Here is a 20,387-nt window from a genome sequence, read left to right on the forward strand (position 1 = left end):
TCTGTTACAGGTAGGGAGATGTCATTTGAGATATCATTGAGAGGTTTGAATCCAGGACAGAATTGGGAGAATAAATGCCTCCAAAGTGGGATGAATAGTCCCTTTAAGGATGTTTCTTTTCTAATTCATAAGACTTCAGTCTTACTAGGTTTAATTTGCAATTTGTTCAGTCTCAATCTGGCAACTATTCCCTTGGCAGTTATTTTACACCAAAATCAGACTTAAGTGGACTATCAAGCTGCACATCATCAATGTAGCAATGAATGCTTCCTGCTTCGAAGGACGGGGGTGGGGTGGAAGGAAAGAGGAATTTGAATTCAGAGACAACCAACATGAACCATGACTTTTTTTTACAGTCTGGGGTTATGATGCACAGATATTAAGGAAAAAACGCAGGACTGCTTTTACGGCCAAGTTCATAAGCAAAGCACGTGAAACAGCACTGACTGATACATGGGGGTAACCTGCATAGCTCAGCAGATATTATACCATGGGAAGCTTGCTAGGCAGACTGGATGGACCATTGGTCCTTTTCTGCCATCACTTCTATGTTTCTATGAATGGCGAGCCCAGCATTTCAAATCACCTTTCCGAAAAATGGAGATACAAATTAAACAGCATAGGAGCTACTATATAGAGCCCTCTCATTCCAAAATCCTTCTTATAACCCCATAAGAACATAAGAAAATGCCATACTGGGTCAGACCAAGGGTCCATCAAGCCCAGCATCCTGTTTCCAACAGTGGCCAATCCAGGCCATAAGAACCTGGCAAGTACCCAAAAACTAAGTCTATTCCATGTAACCATTGCTAATGGCAGTGGCTATTCTCTAAGTGAACTTAATAGCAGGTAATGGACTTCTCCAAGAACTTATCCAATCCTTTTTTAAACACAGCTATACTAACTGCACGAACCACATTCTCTGGCAACAAATTCCAGAGTTTAATTGTGCGTTGAGTAAAAAAGAACTTTCTCCGATTAGTTTTAAATGTGCCCCATGCTAACTTCATGGAGTGCCCCCTAGTCTTTCTACTATCCGAAAGAGTAAATAACTGATTCACATCTACCCGTTCTAGACCTCTCATGATTTTAAACACCTCTATCACATCCCCCCTCAGTCGTCTCTTCTCCAAGCTGAAAAGTCCTAACCTCTTTAGTCTTTCCTCATAGGGGAGTTGTTCCATTCCCCTTATCATTTTGGTAGCCCTTCTCTGTACCTTCTCCATCGCAATTATATCTTTTTTGAGATGCGGCGACCAGAATTGTACACAGTATTCAAGGTGCGGTCTCACCATGGAGCGATACAGAGGCATTATGACATTTTCCGTTTTATTCACCATTCCTTTTCTAATAATTCCCAACATTCTGTTTGCTTTTTTGACTGCCACAGCACACTGAACCGACGATTTCAATGTGTTATCCACTATGACACCTAGAACTCTTTCTTGGGTTGTAGCATCTAATATGGAACCCAACATTGTGTAATTATCCTTGTCATCCTCTCCCTCACTCTATCCTCTATTCTTCTCCTCATTCTTATCCCCCATCCTCTCTCACCTCCCAGCCTCATCTCCTCCTCAGCAATCCTCCTCTCACATCTCCCAGCTCCTTTCATCCTCCAATCAGTCTTCTGTCATTCCCTCTCTCTCACTCTCCGCAGGCAATCCTCTGTCCTCCCTCTGACACACATCTCCCTCTGATCCTTCTTCTGAAACCTCAAACTCCTTCTTTCAAACATTCCTTTGGCTAGGGTCAGCAACAACATTTTCCTTAGTTCCCTGGGCCAATGATCAATAACAACTGGTGGGACGACGGGCAGGCAGATGACATGGGCAACATTTTCTCTTGAGTAAGTTCAGTGGTGGGTGGGGTTAGAGAAGCAGTGACAATCTTCACCAGTCTGTGAACGCTCAGCCTTCCCCTCGCCCCATAGCCAGTCCTGAACCCTACTATGATCTGCAAGTGGCAACAGCATTAGGAAAGAAAGGCAATGCAGGTCCTGTGCACCAGTGCAAGCTCACTGGCCCTGCAGTGGCCCCGATCCTGTCTCGGGCAAGGCTTCCTGTTATCATAGAAACTCATGTGAGGGCAGGGCCACTCCAGAGCCTGTAAGTATTTGCTGGCATACAGGCCCCAAGCTAACTTCAATTACTAATGCTGCTAGTGACTGAAGAGCACTGCAGTTTGAGGCACTTGTGACCCCAACTTAAGTATTGTGATCCATCTGGGGTCTCGACTCTTGGGAAGCCCTAATTTAAACACTATTTAAGTCAACCCAGTCTCCAAACACTCATTTTCTATGAAAAGGGATCTGTTAAATATCTGGGCTCTGTTGTAGACATAGATGTTTGGCTTCAAAAGGGTGTTTATGTTGCTAATAATCTTGATTCAGTCCCAAAAATCACCTTGTATAATTGAATTAATCCCTTAAACATTTTCTCTAATCAATAATGATTTATGCTCTAGCACACAGATTTGGCAATCTTATGACTTACTCTTGGAAATTTTTTTCTTTTTTTAAGAGCAGTTTCTCCGCCTCTAAACACCTTCCACTCAGTTAACGTAACTGGAAGCGTAGCATCCTTAGTGATCTTCTTATGAATGTACAGTTTTGTACTCTTCAATTCTAATGTCTGGCGACGAAGAAAATGTGGCTTCATAGCAAACTGAAAATGATAGGTGAAAAACATTGCAAAAGTAAACTCAAAAGAAATAAAAAACAGAAAAACTGGTTTTATATCATGCCTGCAATATTTAAATAAAATGCACTTGATCAACAGGTATGCTGTTGTATTTAATGTTTTTTTTTTAAATTATTATTATTGTTCCTTGCTTGGAGCATTTAACCAAGAAAGAAGCAGCTTAGAAATTTAATAAATGAATGAATGAATAAATAAATAAATAGTAATATAGTAACCTAGTAAATGTTGGTAGATAAAAACCAAAATGGTTCATTCATTCTGCCCAGCAGAACATGCCGCTCCATGTAAGTTACCCCCATGTTTTCTGTTTAGGGTTGTAACTTTCGCTCTGTGCAGTTTACCCCCCATGTAGAAATGTTATACCAAAGTTACCACAGATTACCCCAGCTATTCATTGCCTTCCTCTAGCCACTAGGGATCCTCTGGGTATATCCCATGCCTTTTTTTAATTCTGTTACCGTTCTTGCCCTCACCATTTTTTCTGAGAGGGAATTCCAGGCATCCATCACCCTTTCTGTGAAAAAGTATTTCCTAACATTGTTCCTACCTCCTTGAAGCTTCATATCATAACTCCTAGTCCTACAGCTTCCTTTCCATCCAATAAGGTTTCATTCTTGGGCATTACCAATACCTTTTAGGTATTTAAAATCGGTATTATATCCCCCCTGTCTCTCCTCCCCTTTAGAGTATACATATTTAGGTCCTCAAGTCTCATTTCATATGTCTTTTGCTGCAGACGCCACACTATTTTGGTTAAATCTCTCTGGGTCAGTTTTTTGAAACATTGCCTCAGGAACTGAACACTGTATTCCAGATGAGGCACGATCACCTCCTTTTACCTGCCGGTTATGCTTCTCCAGCAACCCTCTGGCCTCAGTCACCATCTTGTCACATTGCTTTATTTGATACATGAAAATAATAAAAACTTGCTTGAGTAATCTCCTTTTGGTATTCAGCATGGCCTGCTTCACACTTTTTATGTGACCAGAATACAAGCAAGTACTTAGGTTTTATTCGCCAAACCAATGGCCCAGTGGCTGCACTATGTGTTGCCATGAAGTCCAGGTTCAGTTATGTTATTTTATGTTATATTTAAAGACTGCCTTCCTTGAACAAGTTGGCTCCTGCTCTTTGGGCCGATCAGAATTGTGGATGATTTCACATAGCAACATAGTAGATGACAGCAGATCAAGACCAATTGGCTCACCAGTCTGCCCAGTTGTCGTCTTCTCTGGTTCTCTACCACTTTGGATAGATTAGCTTATAAATCCCCATACTTTAGCCAACACCAGCTCCCCTCCAGGTCTTTTAGCTAACCTCTAAACCCCAATTCTCACCATCGTCCTCTGTATCTATCCCAATATTTTTTTATTTTTGTTTTTAAATTGGCACTTTTTAGCATCACAATTTCTTACCTTTGGTGTCTTAATGGTACACCTTGGGGGTGGTAACTTCCATGTTGATGGAACCCGCCACAAAGGTAAAGGAGAAATTTTGATATCTTCATATGGATTTTCTTTTGGAGGATCTTCAAAATAATATTATAAGGAAAGGTGAAAAACTAGCAAAGAAAAAGACATCCTGGAAAAAGAATCCAAACATACCAGGAAACCTTCCACTACTTGAAAAACAAAACAAGTCACAAAGATCACCAGTTGAATTCATAGTAACATAGTAAATAATGGCTGATAAAGATTAAAATGGCCTATCCAGTCTGCCAAGTTGAGATTCATCCTCTATTCCCAAATGCAAACCAACACTAACTACCCCATTGGGTCTTTCACTTGATCTCTCAACCCTCCTCTCATATTTGTCCCAAGTATTACCGTCACAGGTGCGCCCTTTTATCAAAATGTGTAATATCGCAGGCCAGGGCTAGTTAATTGTGCAACTGGACAGTGATATTAACTGAACATTTGTGCAGGCAACAGTAACTATGTACTTAAAGCAAAACATTCATGCCACCCAAAGGAGAAGTCCCATGCGCCATCCAGGAGCAAATGCCTTCCCTGTTAGAAGCTGGTTATAAAAAGAAGCATTTTGACATCTTTCTTCTCAGCTGCTCTGTGCATCTATCTTAGGTCTAGTAGCATGAGCAGTCTGTGAAATTAACTGTCCGACCGTTCTATTGAAGGGAGTAGAACAAGATGATTTTAGTGCTCCAGCTGCCAGGCACAAGGTGGCTGTGCACAGCAGCTGAGCAGTGCTATTTCAAACCATAACATTTTTTCTTTAAACCAGCATCCAAGTCTATTTGCATGTGGCTGAAATCAGAGGCCGACAACTGTCCTTTAAATTGCTAGTAACCACCTGAAAAATATATAGGGTTCTTTGTTTTCAGCTTAAATCAATTTTCAACCATAAATTCCCAGATTTTTCCAAAAGTGACAATCCGTTTAAACCAATTTTCACCCTAATTTTAGGCTGATTAAAGAGCAGCTCCAGAGTTGCAGATGTAATGCCTCAAGGCCTACAGCAACTGCTGGAAGCCAGTATGGGTCAAAACTCCTGCAGTGTTTCATGCTCTGCCTTCCACCAGTGACTGCACTTGCCCACCAGTGCCGCTGCTATGGTGTTTCAAGTCCCACCTTCCCCTGGCAGCCAAGGTGCCTGCTGCTTGGTACTGCCAATGCAACATCTGAAGCAGGTCCTGACCACCAGAAACACTTCCCACTGGGCTTCCTGGCCTCGCACAAAGGCAGAAGTGCATTGCTATAGAGTGCGGGAATCTCAGTAAGCATGCTGTTGGACGAAAGAAGAAAAGCCTGGAGCAATCACTAGTAAGAATGAATGAATGCTGTTGCAATGGGGATAGCGTAGGGGAGAGATTCTCAGAGGTGTGGGGGAGAGAAAGGGACATGCTATGCATGGAATAGGGGTAGAGATGGGGATGCTGCTGAGTGGGTGAAGAGATGAATATTCTCAATATTGTTTATCCTCCACCAAAACAAATTGATATTTACCCAGAAAATAATGGGTCACAGTTTTCCACTGATTTTCTCCTGTTTTTGTTCTTATAATAAACCCTAATAAATTCCTGGGAAAAATTTAAAAAATAAAAACAAAAAATGAAGGCCCCTAAAAATATACAAAGCAATTTCATAGGGAAAAGGCAAAAATATATATTTTTTCCAGCAGTACTTAAAGGACTGGCATTAGTATATAATGTTCATCACCTGGATTGGCCACTGTTGGAAACAGGATGCTGGGTCTGACCCAGTATGGCATGTTCTTACCTTAGTGCTGTGACAATTAAATAATTTGCTGTTCTTATTTCTGCATGATGGCCAGGTGGTTTCCCCAGATTTTCACACACTGCTAAATTAGTTCAATAGTTTGCCTAGTTGCTAACCTGCTACAGTGCAATGTTACTAAGGTTTCCCCGTACTACAAAAATATTTAATGGAAAATACATATCTGGTGAAAAAGTCTTCATTTAAGAATACAGATCATAAGAACTAAGAAATTGCCACACTGGGTCAGACCAAGGGTCCATCAAGCCCAGTATCCTGTTTCCAACAGTGGCCAATCCAGGCTACAAGTACCTGGCAAGTACTCAAAAACTAAGTCTATTCCATGCTACTCATGCTAGTAATAGCAGTGGCTATTTTCTAAATCAACTTGATTAATAGCAGGTAATGGACTTTTCCTCCAAGAACTTATCCAAACCTTTTTTAAACCCAGCTCCACTAACTGCACTAACCACATCTTCTGGCAACAAATTCCAGAGCTTAATTGTGCGTTGAGTGAAAAAGAACTTTCTCCGATTAGTTTTAAATGTGCCCCATGCTAACTTCATGGAGTGCCCCCTAGTCCTTCTAATATCCGAAAGAGTAAATAACCGATTCACATTTACCTGTTCTAGACCTCTAATGATTTTAAACACCTCTATCATATCCCCCCTCAGCCGTCTCTTCTCCAAGCTGAACAGCCCTGAATAGCCCACCATAGTACAAGGTACACACTAAAGCCCAAATTTTCACAACCGTGCGCATGCTGAAATGGGGGGATATGCATGTAGCCGGGCCAAGCACATTTTCAAAACATGTGCATATCTCCCGGTATGTGCAGAAGTGCCGGGGTTTTGAAAAGGGGTGGGGCAGGGTAGGAGCCGCCCGGGACAGCGGCCATTAGGCCTTGTCCCAGGGAAGCGTGTACCGGCGGCCAGCCGGCACGCGGAACTTACTCCTGCTTGGAGGAGCGGGTAAGTTCATCAATAAGAAAAATGAGGATAGATAGGGTTAGTTTAGGGGTCGGGGAGGAGAGGGTAAAAGGGAGGAAGGGTAGGGTAGGGGTATAGGAAAGTTCCCTTCTAGTCCACTCCTTAATTGGAGCAGACTGGGAGGGAACTGGGAAAGGCCCGATTGCATCGCCACGCGTACTTAAAAAAATCCCCCCCCCACTTGTGCAAGTCGTGACCTGCCCACAATGGTATTAAAATCGGGCGCACATGTGCGCACAGGTATCATATTTTATAACACGAGCATGCCGATGCACATGCACTAAAGTGTGCCCTTGCGCCAATTTGAAAGTTACCGTCTTATACAGTATTTCTTATATTATATCAACTTCTGCGTGCACTTCTCGACCCCGCTCCAGAATGGCCAAAACCACCTCTTTTTTGCAATGGCAAATGTGTGCATGAAACTGAAAATATGCATAAGAACATAAGAAAATGCCATACTGGGTCAGACCAAGGGTCCATCAAGCCCAGCATCCTGTTTCCAACAGTGGCCAATCCAGGCCATAAGAACCTGGCAAGTAGCCAAAAACTAAGTCTATTCCATGTAACCATTGCTAATGGCAGTGGCTATTCTCTAAGTGAACTTAATAGCAGGTAATGGACTTCTCCTCCAAGAACTTATCCAATCCTTTTTTAAACACAGCTATACTAACTGCACGAACCACATTCTCTGGCAACAAATTCCAGAGTTTAATTGTGCGTTGAGTAAAAAGAACTTTCTCCGATTAGTTTTAAATGTGCCCCATGCTAACTTCATGGAGTGCCCCCTAGTCTTTCTACTATCCGAAAGAGTAAATAACCGATTCACATCTACCCGTTCTAGACCTCTCATGATTTTAAACACCTCTATCATATCCCCCCTCAGTCGTCTCTTCTCCAAGCTGAAAAGTCCTAACCTCTTTAGTCTTTCCTCATAGGGGAGTTGTTCCATTCCCCTTATCATTTGGTAGCCCTTCTCTGTACCTTCTCCATCGCAATTATATCTTTTTTGAGATGCGGCGACCAGAATTGTACACAGTATTCAAGGTGCGGTCTCACCATGGAGCGATACAGAGGCATTATGACATTTTCCGTTTTATTCATCATTCCTTTTCTAATAATTCCCAACATTCTGTTTGCTTTTTTGACTGCCGCAGCACACTGAACCGACGATTTCAATGTGTTATCTACTATGACACCTAGATCTCTTTCTTGGGTTGTAGCACCTAATATGGAACCCAACATTGTGTAATTATAGCATGGGTTATGCACTTTTAAGTTCATAAAATAGCATATATGCACACATATATGCTATTTTTTTGCACAGAACCCCTTTGAAAATTTACTTATATGTGTACATCTGAAAATGCAAATGTTCACGTGCTGAGTATTCCCTCAACCTAAATACCCTTGGGAGCATGTCTTTTTATTCCAACTAGAAGCAAATGTGCTGCAAATACCCATGCTGAAAAGGACAGTTTTCTAATAGGGATGTGCTTTTTTTACATTTGTATCAGGAGGTACATGCATACCTTGTCGATTTTCTCATCACACAGGAAAATGGATAATATGTGTGTATATCTCATTATTAAAAATACATGCATACTCCCCATTTCCCACGTGTACTAGGAAGTTGGAGAGGTACATGCATACCCGCCAATACAGATGTGGCAAATGCACATCCCTATTTCCGAACAGGAGAAGGGAACTGGTGTTACTTTGCTAAATCTCTCAGAAAATTGCTCTCTACAGGACTTAAATGTTATCTTACACTCAGTTTTTTCAAGTTCATAGCTAATCATTTCTTGCTTCTGTTCACATGTTAAGGGCAATATTAAATTATACATCAAAAATTATTTTTAATATTATAGGTACATACAGATGATATCTTCATAGATATTGTCTTCAGACAAAGCGTGATAAAGTGCAGAGTTAGAAATTTCATGCGTTTCTTCTGGAATTTGCTGGTTATTTGTTTGTGCCATGAACCGTCGATAGGTCTGAACATCTTCAAACTCAAAAGATTTTCTAATAAAGATAAAATGCGTATGTAAAATCCAATGTTGAACAATGCCATATATTGCTACCTACAGCAGGCTATGCTGGCAGACATTTTTAATAATATTTTACTTGCTTTTTAAATAAATGCTGATCTGAAAATTAATAGTTTGGTTCCTGCTCAGACTGATTTTCCTGATGTTAGTAGATAACAGTGGGGTCAATTTTCAAAGGGTTCAGGGGCTTGACTTAGGCATTTTGAAACCTGACTAAGGCTGAGCCCCTAAATTTAGGGACCTAGTTTCACTAGATCCCTAAATTTAAGTGCCGCTATGGGAGCATAGTCAGAAAGGGGAAAATAAGTTAGGGGCCTAGCACTGATTTTCAGCATTAATCATTTATTTATTTATTTACTTATTTATCGAGTTTTATATACCATCGTTCGGTTTCACCATCACAACGGTTTACAAAGTTTCGATGTTTAACAGAGTTTCCAAAAGATTCCTGTGATTATTAACATAGATATAGTAGGCTTTATAAATATGGTTCGGATGTCAAATTATATAGTTTCAGTTATGTGTTGTATTACGTGCTTGCATTGGTTCCATATGTTTGCATAGGGCCAGTAGGAATATAGCCAAAATAAATAAATAAATAAACCCCAACAAGCTCTAGTTTGTGACCAGCATATTCTCTACATCAGGTCACAAAAAGAGGGAGGGGATTTTTGAGTGGTTGAAAGAGAGAGGGCACAGTACTGCAAACATTTTTAAAAACAGTATTTTATAATACTAAAGTCTGATTTACTAAGGGCTGGATTTACTAATACCGCCGGGCTCTTTGAATCCCGGCAGTAACGGGAGGGGGGGGGGAAGTGGGGGGCAGTCCTGCGCTAGCCGGCAGCGATCGCACCTCCGCAGTGCGATCGCTGCCGCCGTCGGGCCGAATAACTACACCATAAAAGGTGTAGTTATTCGGCGCGAAACCGGCAGTGATAAAGGTGCTTACCTTTCGCTGTCGACGCAGTCTTCGCGGCGTCAACCCCGGTGCCGCCCCGACTCCTCCTCTTCCGGGGCTGACGCCGCCCCGACTCTGCCCCCATCCTGGTATCGTATGCGATAAGGGACTTTTCGCAGGCGAAACATCCCTTATCGCGTGCGATATGCTTAGTAAATGACTCCCTAAGTCATGCTATAAATCGGCGACTATAACACATTATCATCATGTTTTAACTGCCAGTTCTAACACAGCTTACAATACACCAAATAGAGCCTATTTACTAAAGTGCATTAATAACATGCATTATTGCGCGGTAAGTAGAATTTCAACATCTTTATTTCTCTAAATATATTTATAAATTGTAAAACTATTCAACTTTTTTCCTCAGTACTTTAAAATAATATTTTGTAAAGCACAGTGGCACTCTAGATTTTTAGTGGGTTACATAGGAGTTCATAATAGTATTATTTACATAACTTTAGCCACCACAATGAATGAACAAAAATGTAATTATTTAATTTTCCTTAGTCTGAAGCACAAATCTTTATTTGACAGGACCAATTCAGGAGCTGATGTAATAAACACAGTGTTAAAGTTATATGCTGAAATTCAGTGCAGTTTTTTAATGAACATGCTAAACCTTTTTTTTTAAAACTCCTGATGCAGTAAGCTAACGATACGCTAATGAATGGAAGGTAAAATACACACAAACCTAAAAATAAATGTAAGTAAAATGCTTAGCATGCATAAAAAAGTGATATAATTTATGTGCACAAAAACTGTTTTCAGTGCAGAAAGCATTCTGGTGGATTTTAAAAGCACTACGTGCACTAAAACCAGGAGATACACACGTGACTGGGCCTGACGTGCACTGCGCAGATTTTAAAAATTGTGTAAGTACATGCGTATCTCCTGGTACGTGCACAAAATAAAAAGTTTAAAAAAGGGGCGAAGTGTGGGCAGGGTCTGGGCGGTTGTAGGAGGGTCATGGATGGGCCGAGTCTATACCATGAAGTCTGCACGTAAGTATTTACAAGCACCAATGTGTCGGGGTCCCCTACCGCGTAACTTTACTTCTGCTAAGTATGTAAGGCATGAAACAAAAAAAAAAAAAAATAGACAATTCAACAGAGTTTTAAGGGTTGAGGCTAACAGAGTAAAAGGGAGGCAAGTTAGCTAGGGGGATTCGGAAGTCTTCTCCTTTACTGGGGTGAACTGGGAAAAAGGGCTATTGCATCGGTGCACGTAGCTACTAAAATTCCCCCCACTTATGCACTCAAGGTGGCATTTGCGTGCACATGCACACGTCAATATAAAATCGTGCACACCCATATGCACGTATAGCCGATTTTATTACACATGCACGTATGTTATAAAATCGCCATGTCCGTGTGCCGGCAAACTCGTGCACATATGCACCTGCACGCAGGTCTTAAGATTCACCTCACTATTTGTATTCATAAATCATATTTTATGTGCAGAAAACATGCTTGCACACAAAGCACGATTTTGTGCGTACAATCCCTACAGGTCCCCACACCAACTTCCACTCATAGGCTAACATCAGCCCTGGAAACTTTACTCCATCTTGGATTAGGAGTTGTGTTTTCTTGGTATTGGAAAATTGAGATAAGTCAGTGCACCTCTCTGCATTGGGAAATAATAGCTAATGTCATCAGCATCATGGCAATTGCATGAGAGGGTATTAACCTGCATGCACACTGATACGCCAAAACTCTTTGTTGCATCAGCAGTAAAGTATGTGCACAAAAAATGTGCGCACTAATGCAGGTTAAATTGTGCACTCTACGAAGTACATTTTATTGGCCCATCAGAAAGCTATGCTCCTACTCTGAATCTACAGCAAAATTCTTTAGTGAATTTTATAGGGTCCAAAATCAAAAGGTTATACAAAACAATATATGTAAGTTAACTACCTACACAAATTCAACTCACCTTTTGGATCTGGATCGTATTTTTCTGTTTCCAAGCTTTTTCTGTTCAGAATGCTGACAAGAGAGGGCAGAAGGGGGAGTAGTAGCAGTTTCTTCACAGTTACTGTCTCTGTGTTCTCTGTAGTCCTGCTCAGATGAATAGCGAAATGTCCTGCGGGGCTTTGGTACAGGATTGACTGCAGGTCTATCATCTGGCCCATCTGAGTCACAGTAAACATTTTCTAAGCTTTTCACAGTCACATTTTCGTCAGCCAGTACTTTTAAGTTTAGCTCGGTCCCAGTAGAACTGCATTGTTCCCGTTTTCTTTTCAAGTCGAAAGCCAAACTTTTGATCTTATTTTCTGGACTGACTTCCTCCCTTTTCCACAGTCTTCGAGAGGTATAAAAATTTCCTGGAGGCAGCACCTTTTCTGGCTCTAAAAAGCCTTGTCTCATGTTTCCATACTCTTTGCCCTGAGAAGAAACTGAACTCGTCTCTGTTTCTTCACTTGAGATTTCAAACACATGACCTTGTTCATTTAGGAAATCGTCTGAACCATTATCTCCGCTGATGTCCCTAAAATCCAGACCCAGGTATTCTCTCTTTTGCAGTCCTAATCTCTTATTGTTCCCCAATTCACCTGATCTTGTCTTTGAACATGGAACATGATCATTATGCTGTCTCACCCCAAAGTCTTTCGGCAGCTGGTTTTCAGCATTAGATTCACTGTTAGTCCTTCCTTCCCACTGAGAAATCTTTTGTTTTATGTTTTTGCAGTGGCTTCTGGAAAGTGTGTTCAGAGCTGAACGAGAAAAGCCACTCTCTGTGTTTCCTGTTGGATGCATGACTGGCATCTGAGTCTTCATAAAAGCTCCATTTAAATACATCCATTCAACAAAAGCTGTACAAATTCCATGGGATTTTCATCCCTTCCACTCTTTCCTACTTGTTCTTCTGAATTATTTCAAATTATTCCACCTTCAGTTAACTTCAGTCAGTGCCTGTTCACGCAGACAGCAGCAGCTTGCTATATCAATCTACCTTTGTAATTGCTGCAAGCTTTGCTATAGTAATTCCTGTCAAAGAGTGAACAGTACATTATTACATATTCACAGTAAACTGGACAATTAAAGCAGAATTCAACATCAAATGTAATGAAGAAATACTAACTATAGCAACAAGAGTATGGTATCAAAGAAAGAGTCAAGTAGCAAACTAGAAAACTGGAATGCAAATTTAACAGAAAATAAATTAATACATTAATATATTAATTCACTGCACAAAAGCACTGTAGAGTAACGACTTAAGCAATAGTGGCTATGATCATGGTCTTTATCACCAGATAACTGCAAGATAAGTTAGATATAGCCAGCAAAAGGATGTTGCTTCAGTATTTAGCAAAAAAAAAAAATATATATATATATTTGAGTTACTGACTGAAAAATGCATGCAGGAGTGTTGGAATAGCCTATTGGTCCTGAAGAAAACTAGAGTCTTTGTAAGGTATGATACATCTATTTGTTGGTCCTTTAAAAGGTAATACATGAACTTTTAAGACTTTATGGGCTTCCTCTTCAGATACTGGATACACAGTAACATACCCTTTTGTGAGTGTGACTGAATAGAAAATAAATTAAAATTTTACACATAAAAAATGAAGTTCCAATCATCATAATTTGCAAGTTCGCTGTATGTCATCTTGTACAGGGCGAAAGGGAAGAAATGCCAGAAAAATAAGGAAGAAAATAGAATTAGTCCCCTTGCACATACAAAAATAAAGTAGTGTGGTTGCTGTGTTAGTCCATTTGAATGCACAGAAATAAAGGTTAAAAATAAAAGCAAAAAAAATGCATCAGGTGCTAATACATCAGGTGCTTAATACATTTCTTGGCTAGCTTTTGAGAGCATATATTCTCTTCCTCAGGTAAGAGCAGAATGAGCAATTGATGACATTTACCAGGAGATATAAGTGAATCATGAAAGGCATGTCAGTGACAGGGGGAAAGGGAAGGAATGCAAGACTTTTGAAGACACAATGATCAGACATTTTGAAACTGACAAAAATGGACTCAAAGACATAGGTTTCTAATCACATTATCAGCCATAAAATTATGTTGCCTGTCATCTTCTGATTACCCATCTAGGCCCCCCCCCCCTCCCCCTTCACCCTAACATTGGAATGCGTTTTATGATTCACTTATATTTCCTGGTAAATGTAATCTTTTGCTCATTCTATTCTGACCTGAGGAAGAGAGTATTAGCTTTCAAAAGCCAGTTCAGAACTGTATTATTAGTCCAATAAAAAGATCTTGCCTTATATATTTTGTATCTTTGATTTTTTTGTTAATCTGTTTTTCTGTAAAAATAAAGGTCAGCAAATAAATTGTAAGCAAGACGTTTTTATTGGACTAACTTGATACAGATAGCTTTCACAGCTGAACGCCCTTCATCAGGTCAGTGCAGAATGAGCTGGGAATGACGATGCCCAAATATTTAAGTAAATAATATTTTTGGTATTTCTTTTATTGCTTATGATTTTATGTATTTTGTAATTGCTTTTTGTTGTTTTTATTGATTGTAATTCGCCTAGCATGATTGTTTCATTATAAGTGAAACATAAATATTTTTTAAATAAATAAATAAAATAACTGGTTGCATTCCAATAGTAATGTGGTGCTGTTTGCTTTCAATGCTCTAGAGTTGTAAAATAGAAGAATATGTTTAGAGAGGGGTGAGAAAATTCACTGGCTATTTTAAAAAGGAACGAGCGTGCCCATAAATGCGCATATTGGCAAGCAAGCAGAAATACACTTTATTTTATATTATGGGGTAGATTTTAAAAAAGTGCGCCTTCGAGTACTTTTGTTGGCGCACCAGGCGCAAACAAAAGTACGCTGGATTTTAGTAGATACGCGAGTAGCCGCGCGTATCTGCTAAAATCCTGGATCGGCGCACGCAAGGCTGCTGATTTTGGGCAGCTGGCGCGCGCCGAGCCGCGCAGCCTGTCTCCGTTCCCTCCGAGGCTGCTCCGAAATCGGAGCGGCCTCGGAGGGAATTCGCTTTCGCCCTCCCCTCACCTTCCCCTCCCTTCCTCTATCTAACCCACCCCCCCGGCCCTATCTAAACCCCCCCTACCTTTGTCGGGGGATTTACGCCTCCCGGAGGGAGAAGTAAATCCCCGCGCGCCAGCGGGCCGCTAGCGTGCCAAGACGCGACCCGGGGGCGGTTCCGGAGGGCGTGGCCACGCCCCCGGGCCCGCCCCCGAAACACCGCGTCCCGCCCCCAAAACGCCGCGCCGATCGGCCCCGCCCCCGACACGCCCCCTCGAAAAACCCGGGACTTACGCGAGTCCCGGGGCTCTGCGCGCGCCGGCAGGCCTATGGAAAATAGGCGCGCAAGGCCCTGCTCGCGTAAATCCGGGCGGATTTACGCGAGCAGAGCTTTTAAAATCCGCCCCATGCGCGTAAGTACATGCGTATCATTTAAAATATCCCTGCTGCATGTATGTGTGCAGCATTTACGCACATATTTTAATAATAGGCTCGCACGTGACTGTATTGGGGGGTGGGGCGGAGAGAGAGAGAGAAAGAGGGTGGTGTTATAAGGGTCTATAGACCCTTGCCCTAGGCAGACCAATTTAATACCGCTCTCCCACCAGAACCCACGCTGATTTGAAAGTGCCCCTCTTACAGTGGGAGATATATAGTGTGTCAGATTGCCCCGGTGTTTAGGAACCAGTCTCCATGCTTGTTCCCCAGTAAAGTTACCTGCCAAACATACCAACTCTATTAAATAAATACCTTACTGTGAATTGAGGCATCCAGATATTTATGTATTTGTGATGTTTCCTTTTGTTTATGATAATGGATGTACTGATCTGATGTTTGTGTTTAATAAATATATTTGACTTAAATAAATACCTTTGAAATGTCTTGCATTCTTAGATAATTTTGGCATTCCCTATTAGTACTTACTCACTTAAACCCTCCTTTAACCTGAAAGACTTATGACCAGTCGTACTAGAAACTACCGGACGGTCATAAAACTGGTCATAAGTCTTTCAGTTTAAAGACGGTTTTATGTAAGTAAACACAAAGATGGAATTAAATTGTGTTTACCCCCTCAGTTTGACAATTGCACAAAGTTTGGAGTTCTTTATTAGTATCCTTATCATAAGGTCATTGATACAGTAGTCTGGCCTGGAAAAATATTCCCGCACAGGTGTGTTATCTTGTGGCAGTGGAAGTTTATTCTTGTCTTTAACTTCTGACCCATTTCACATTTTCTGCATTGGATAATATCTACTACATTAATAGAGGAGCTTGAATGTGTTCGTCTTATGCTGAATGGCTTTCCCATGTGGGTAGCTGTAGGGCTCTGTGAGTCCTGGCACAGTCTGAAGTATGGTACTTTGCAGAATTTTGTGCCATTTTCTCTCTTCTGAGTTTATTAGAAGCTTGCTTCTTAATACTGTTTACTTCAGATTATGCGACTGTAGGAAAGCAGGGCTTATTTTTTTCAGTGATTCATATTCCAGGAAATCATTACATCTCAGTGTAAGATCCAAGAACTGATGATGCTTTCCAGTCAGTTTAGTCACTCTCCCAATGTTTAATCATCTTGATCCTCTTATCATGCTTCATATCATAATTCTTAAGGAAGTTCCAATTAAAATAGATTTTTTTATTCAAAATTACAATAGAAACCATGTCATGTCCCTCACTAAAAGGGTAACCTCTTATTTTACTTGAAAAAACTGAACCATTTTCAACTCTGTACTTAAAATAATCTCCTTGGATCCAATGAATTTAAACAGAAGGGTAAAATGATTCCCCGGTTTCTTTTTAAAATGTCCGTTATCAATTTTCAAATGCTGGCATCTCAGTATTAAATTTCAGTGAGCCAAAAAATTCCCCTTCCAGCTCTGCCAGTTTTGGGCAGTGGATGAGGCATAATATAACATCAACACAAAGTTGAAGGTAGGTGTGTAAACTGGAGGGAGGGAAGCATGGGAAGATTCTCTTTTTTTTGTCTGACTTCCCTGATTTTGTTTTTTTGTTCTGGATTTTTTAAGACTGTGTTTCTTCTTTGTCAGAGAGTTTGGTATGCAAGCTGGAGATAAGCCAATCTCCCTATGTGCCTCCTAACATGTACCTGCTGGTCCGCAGGCACGGCAAGTATTTCCTGATTTGATTTCCATGCACAAACATCCAACCCAAATCTGATTGGATAGTGAGCCTTCATTCATTTCTGAAGAAGTGACCTATGTAGTCTCAAAAGCTTATATACCATATTTATCCTTAGATAATTCTTTTATTGGCCCAATATTAGATATCCCAATCTATAAAAAAAACCTAAAAGTTGCTGGTCACATAGCTGGTGGCAAGGCTTGAGAATTTTGTTATTGATTGCCATGACATATTTCCCAGAATTCCAAAACCAAAGAAGCAGTAAGCTGCTTTACATCTAAGTTTGTTTTCATGACAGAACCGGAAAGAGACATTTTTGAATAAATATCAAACTAGACCCTTCAAACATTACTGACAAGGCAATCACACTACTTTATCTAAATCTGTCGACAGATCAGTGACATGTGATATAGAGATAAGTCAAGCAATAGAGCTTGAGAATGTAAAAATAAAAAGCCAACCTAAATATCCTAATAAAGTTGCTCGAAAACATGACCAAAATAACTGAAAATGCTTGACCAATTACTGTGTAGAAAACTTAGTAAAAAATGTTTGGGTGGTGGCAGTACACAAGTTCTGGCAAGTAAAAGCAAGCAGAACTTACTGGCAGGTAGATGGAATTATCAGTCACTTGGCACACCTCTAACACTTAATGCAGATATGTCTGACAGAACTTAGCCCTCTAATAGTACCTGGCTTTCTTTGTTAACATTCTTTTTCCAATTTATTTTAAGCTTTTGATTTTCATCAGTAAAGCTTGTCACACTTTATGAAACTATATAAATTCAGTATTGTCCTGGAAAGCCTCAGCTTTGGAATGCTTTAGGATAGCTGGAGTCCTTTAGCATGCTTTGCAAAAACAGAGGGACCACTGCCAAAACAAAAAAGTACACACTTAAGATAACTGTCAGAAATGTGTCAGGGAAACACACTCTTCTAGTAAACTGACCATGTTTCAATATCTAGAATAGTCTAAAATGCGTTAATATAGGTTAAGATGCAAGCTGAAGCTTGTGAAATTCTACTGAATAGAATGTCCGTATGAATCACAAATCTTCAGGACTTTGGAGCTCCTCCAGGAAGATAATTAAGTAGACTGAAATGATTATCATGTGCAGCCCTGCAGTGGCATATCTATTTATTTATTTGGTTAGTTTATGAACATTTGATACTCCACCTTTTCCCAAAGTTGGTCTCAAGGTGGATTACAATAAACATAAATGAACAGAGGCATAAGAACAGTTTACACACTGAATCAGAATTTGCAATTATCATAGCATTGGGATCCAGCATAAAAAAATTGTGTAAGTTTCAAAACCCATTTTTGGAATAGTTTCAAGACCCCTTTGCATTGCTGTTATGTATAACACAGAGGATAGCCAGGGCTTCTACCTTACTGTAATCTGTGCATTCATTAGGAGCATAAGCTGAGCTGCTTTCAGGTTTGGAGGTGGATCATGCTAATACTTCATCACTGCTGTTGGTTAACATCACAGGAGAAATCATGTTGGAACTTTTGCTTTTGCCCCACTGCTTAGTCCCCTCTCACTTTGGCTTAGTGAGACAAGGGGGTATCTGGATAGTGGATGAGTCCTCAATAACTTAAGGGGGGCCTAAAACCACAGACACTAATAACTGTTACAATGGATTTGAGGTAATGCAACCAGATCCAGAAAGTCAGCTATTGAAAAATGGGAGTATGGCTGTGATGACTAGTAGGTCCACTGAGAGATTTTTCTTAGAGAAGTGTGAACCATGCACATTCAAACCAGATAGATTACAGCCTGGTACAAATGTGATAGAATAATTGAATTTAATCCAGATCTGCTAGAGAAAACTAAATTTTTCTTGATGCAAACAAAATAAGACTGCAAAAATCAATGTGTCTCCAAAAAGAACATATGTGAGTCTTTCCCATATAGCACAACAACAGTGTCCCAAAAAGTACTTATCTCAGTGCTGCATACAAGCTTGCTTCACGGTGCCCTGGCACAGAGCCATGTTTTGTTGCAACTGCATCAAGAGGTTCTCACATTTTATTCCTACATATGCTGTTTAATGCTGCCAACAATCTTGAAATGGTCCGAGAACTCAGTTTCATAGATCTCTGCTTTAGAACTGGTGTCAGTGCAAGAGAGGCATCCAGCTTTTTCTTTTCAGTTGTCAGCAGCCAGCAGGAAGGAAGATAACATTCCATAGCAGAGAAGCTGTTCTTAAATTTACAAAATATATTAAAATGGACCAATTTGTTATTTTCAGCCTACAGTTTTGAATGTGTTGACTGCACACTTTACGGTCCTACAATTATAAACATTTACAATACGGGAATATTTTTGTTCATAATAAGACCATATCTGAGAATGTATTTGGTCTGTCTGATTTTAACTTATTATTAGTTGGATTATAACATTTATAAATTAGCTGCAACTGTTTAATTCAGATATGAAAAAAATTTGAGAAACTGGCAACATTGTTTCTAGGACAGTCCCAACATGTAAATATTTCTTTTGGAAATTAAAAGCATTATGAAAAAGACTTTGACTGTAGTAACCCCTTGGTGTGGGTGTATCTGTTTCTGTGCAAATGTGGTATCTGTTCGTACAGGACAGTTCTGGCCCAGCTATATGCTTTTTGAATCAGCTTTTAAATCTTATGCCTGATTGTCTGCTTTTAGTATTGTAAACTTTTTTTCTTTTTAAACATTGTCTTGCTTTATGCCCCAAGTCTCTTGTCCTGTATGTTTGTCATTAGTTTGTAAGCTCTATTGAGCAGGGTCTGTCTTTTTGTCTGTTTGTATGTCATGTATAGAAATGTTAAGTAATAGTAGTAGTAATGTAGTAGCGGTGTAGTACCAAACACCATGGCCATTGCTATGGGTGGGCATGCTGGGCTACCAACTAGGGTACCAAGCCAGGAGGTACTGGAGGACAGAAGTGAGGGGGGTGAGCTATGCAATGCCCAGACCCCTTCCATATTTTCTCCCCCCACCTCAATAGTGACCCAGCATGTCCCAATGTGGGGGTCTGGCCGCAGGAATCATGCAGCCAGCCAGGAGGCATGAGGGGGTGCCAACTGGAATCACTGCCTGAGGTACTATGCTCCCCAGTGACGTTTTTGCCAAATACCTCTAGTTCCTATTCTTTGCCTTAGGGTTCCACCTTATTTTTCAGGTTCCTAATCTTTTTCCTTTTCCTTTCACATTTGCACATCCTCATCTTGCCTTATTGTTCTCAATGCTCTGTTCCTTCTTCCTAGATGCCACTTTTACACCAAACTAGTTGATTGTGCTAATTAGTTAATTCGTAATCAAAGTTCATTAATACAGAGAATGCTAGATTTTAA

General features: G+C 40.4%; 1 protein-coding gene across 1 annotated transcript in view; it reads right to left on the minus strand.

Moving 5' to 3' along the window:
- DENND2C (DENN domain containing 2C) overlaps positions 1-20,387 on the minus strand; it is a 132,428-nt gene that overhangs the window by 45,788 nt on the left and 66,253 nt on the right. The window contains 4 exon segments of the mRNA XM_029573427.1: positions 2,496-2,666; positions 4,118-4,230; positions 8,804-8,952; positions 11,878-12,932. Of these exon segments, the coding sequence (XP_029429287.1) occupies positions 2,496-2,666; positions 4,118-4,230; positions 8,804-8,952; positions 11,878-12,743 (1,299 nt within the window). The 5' untranslated portion in view covers positions 12,744-12,932.

The sequence above is a fragment of the Rhinatrema bivittatum genome, chromosome 12, assembly GCF_901001135.1.
Source record: "Rhinatrema bivittatum chromosome 12, aRhiBiv1.1, whole genome shotgun sequence".
Taxonomy (NCBI): domain Eukaryota; kingdom Metazoa; phylum Chordata; class Amphibia; order Gymnophiona; family Rhinatrematidae; genus Rhinatrema; species Rhinatrema bivittatum.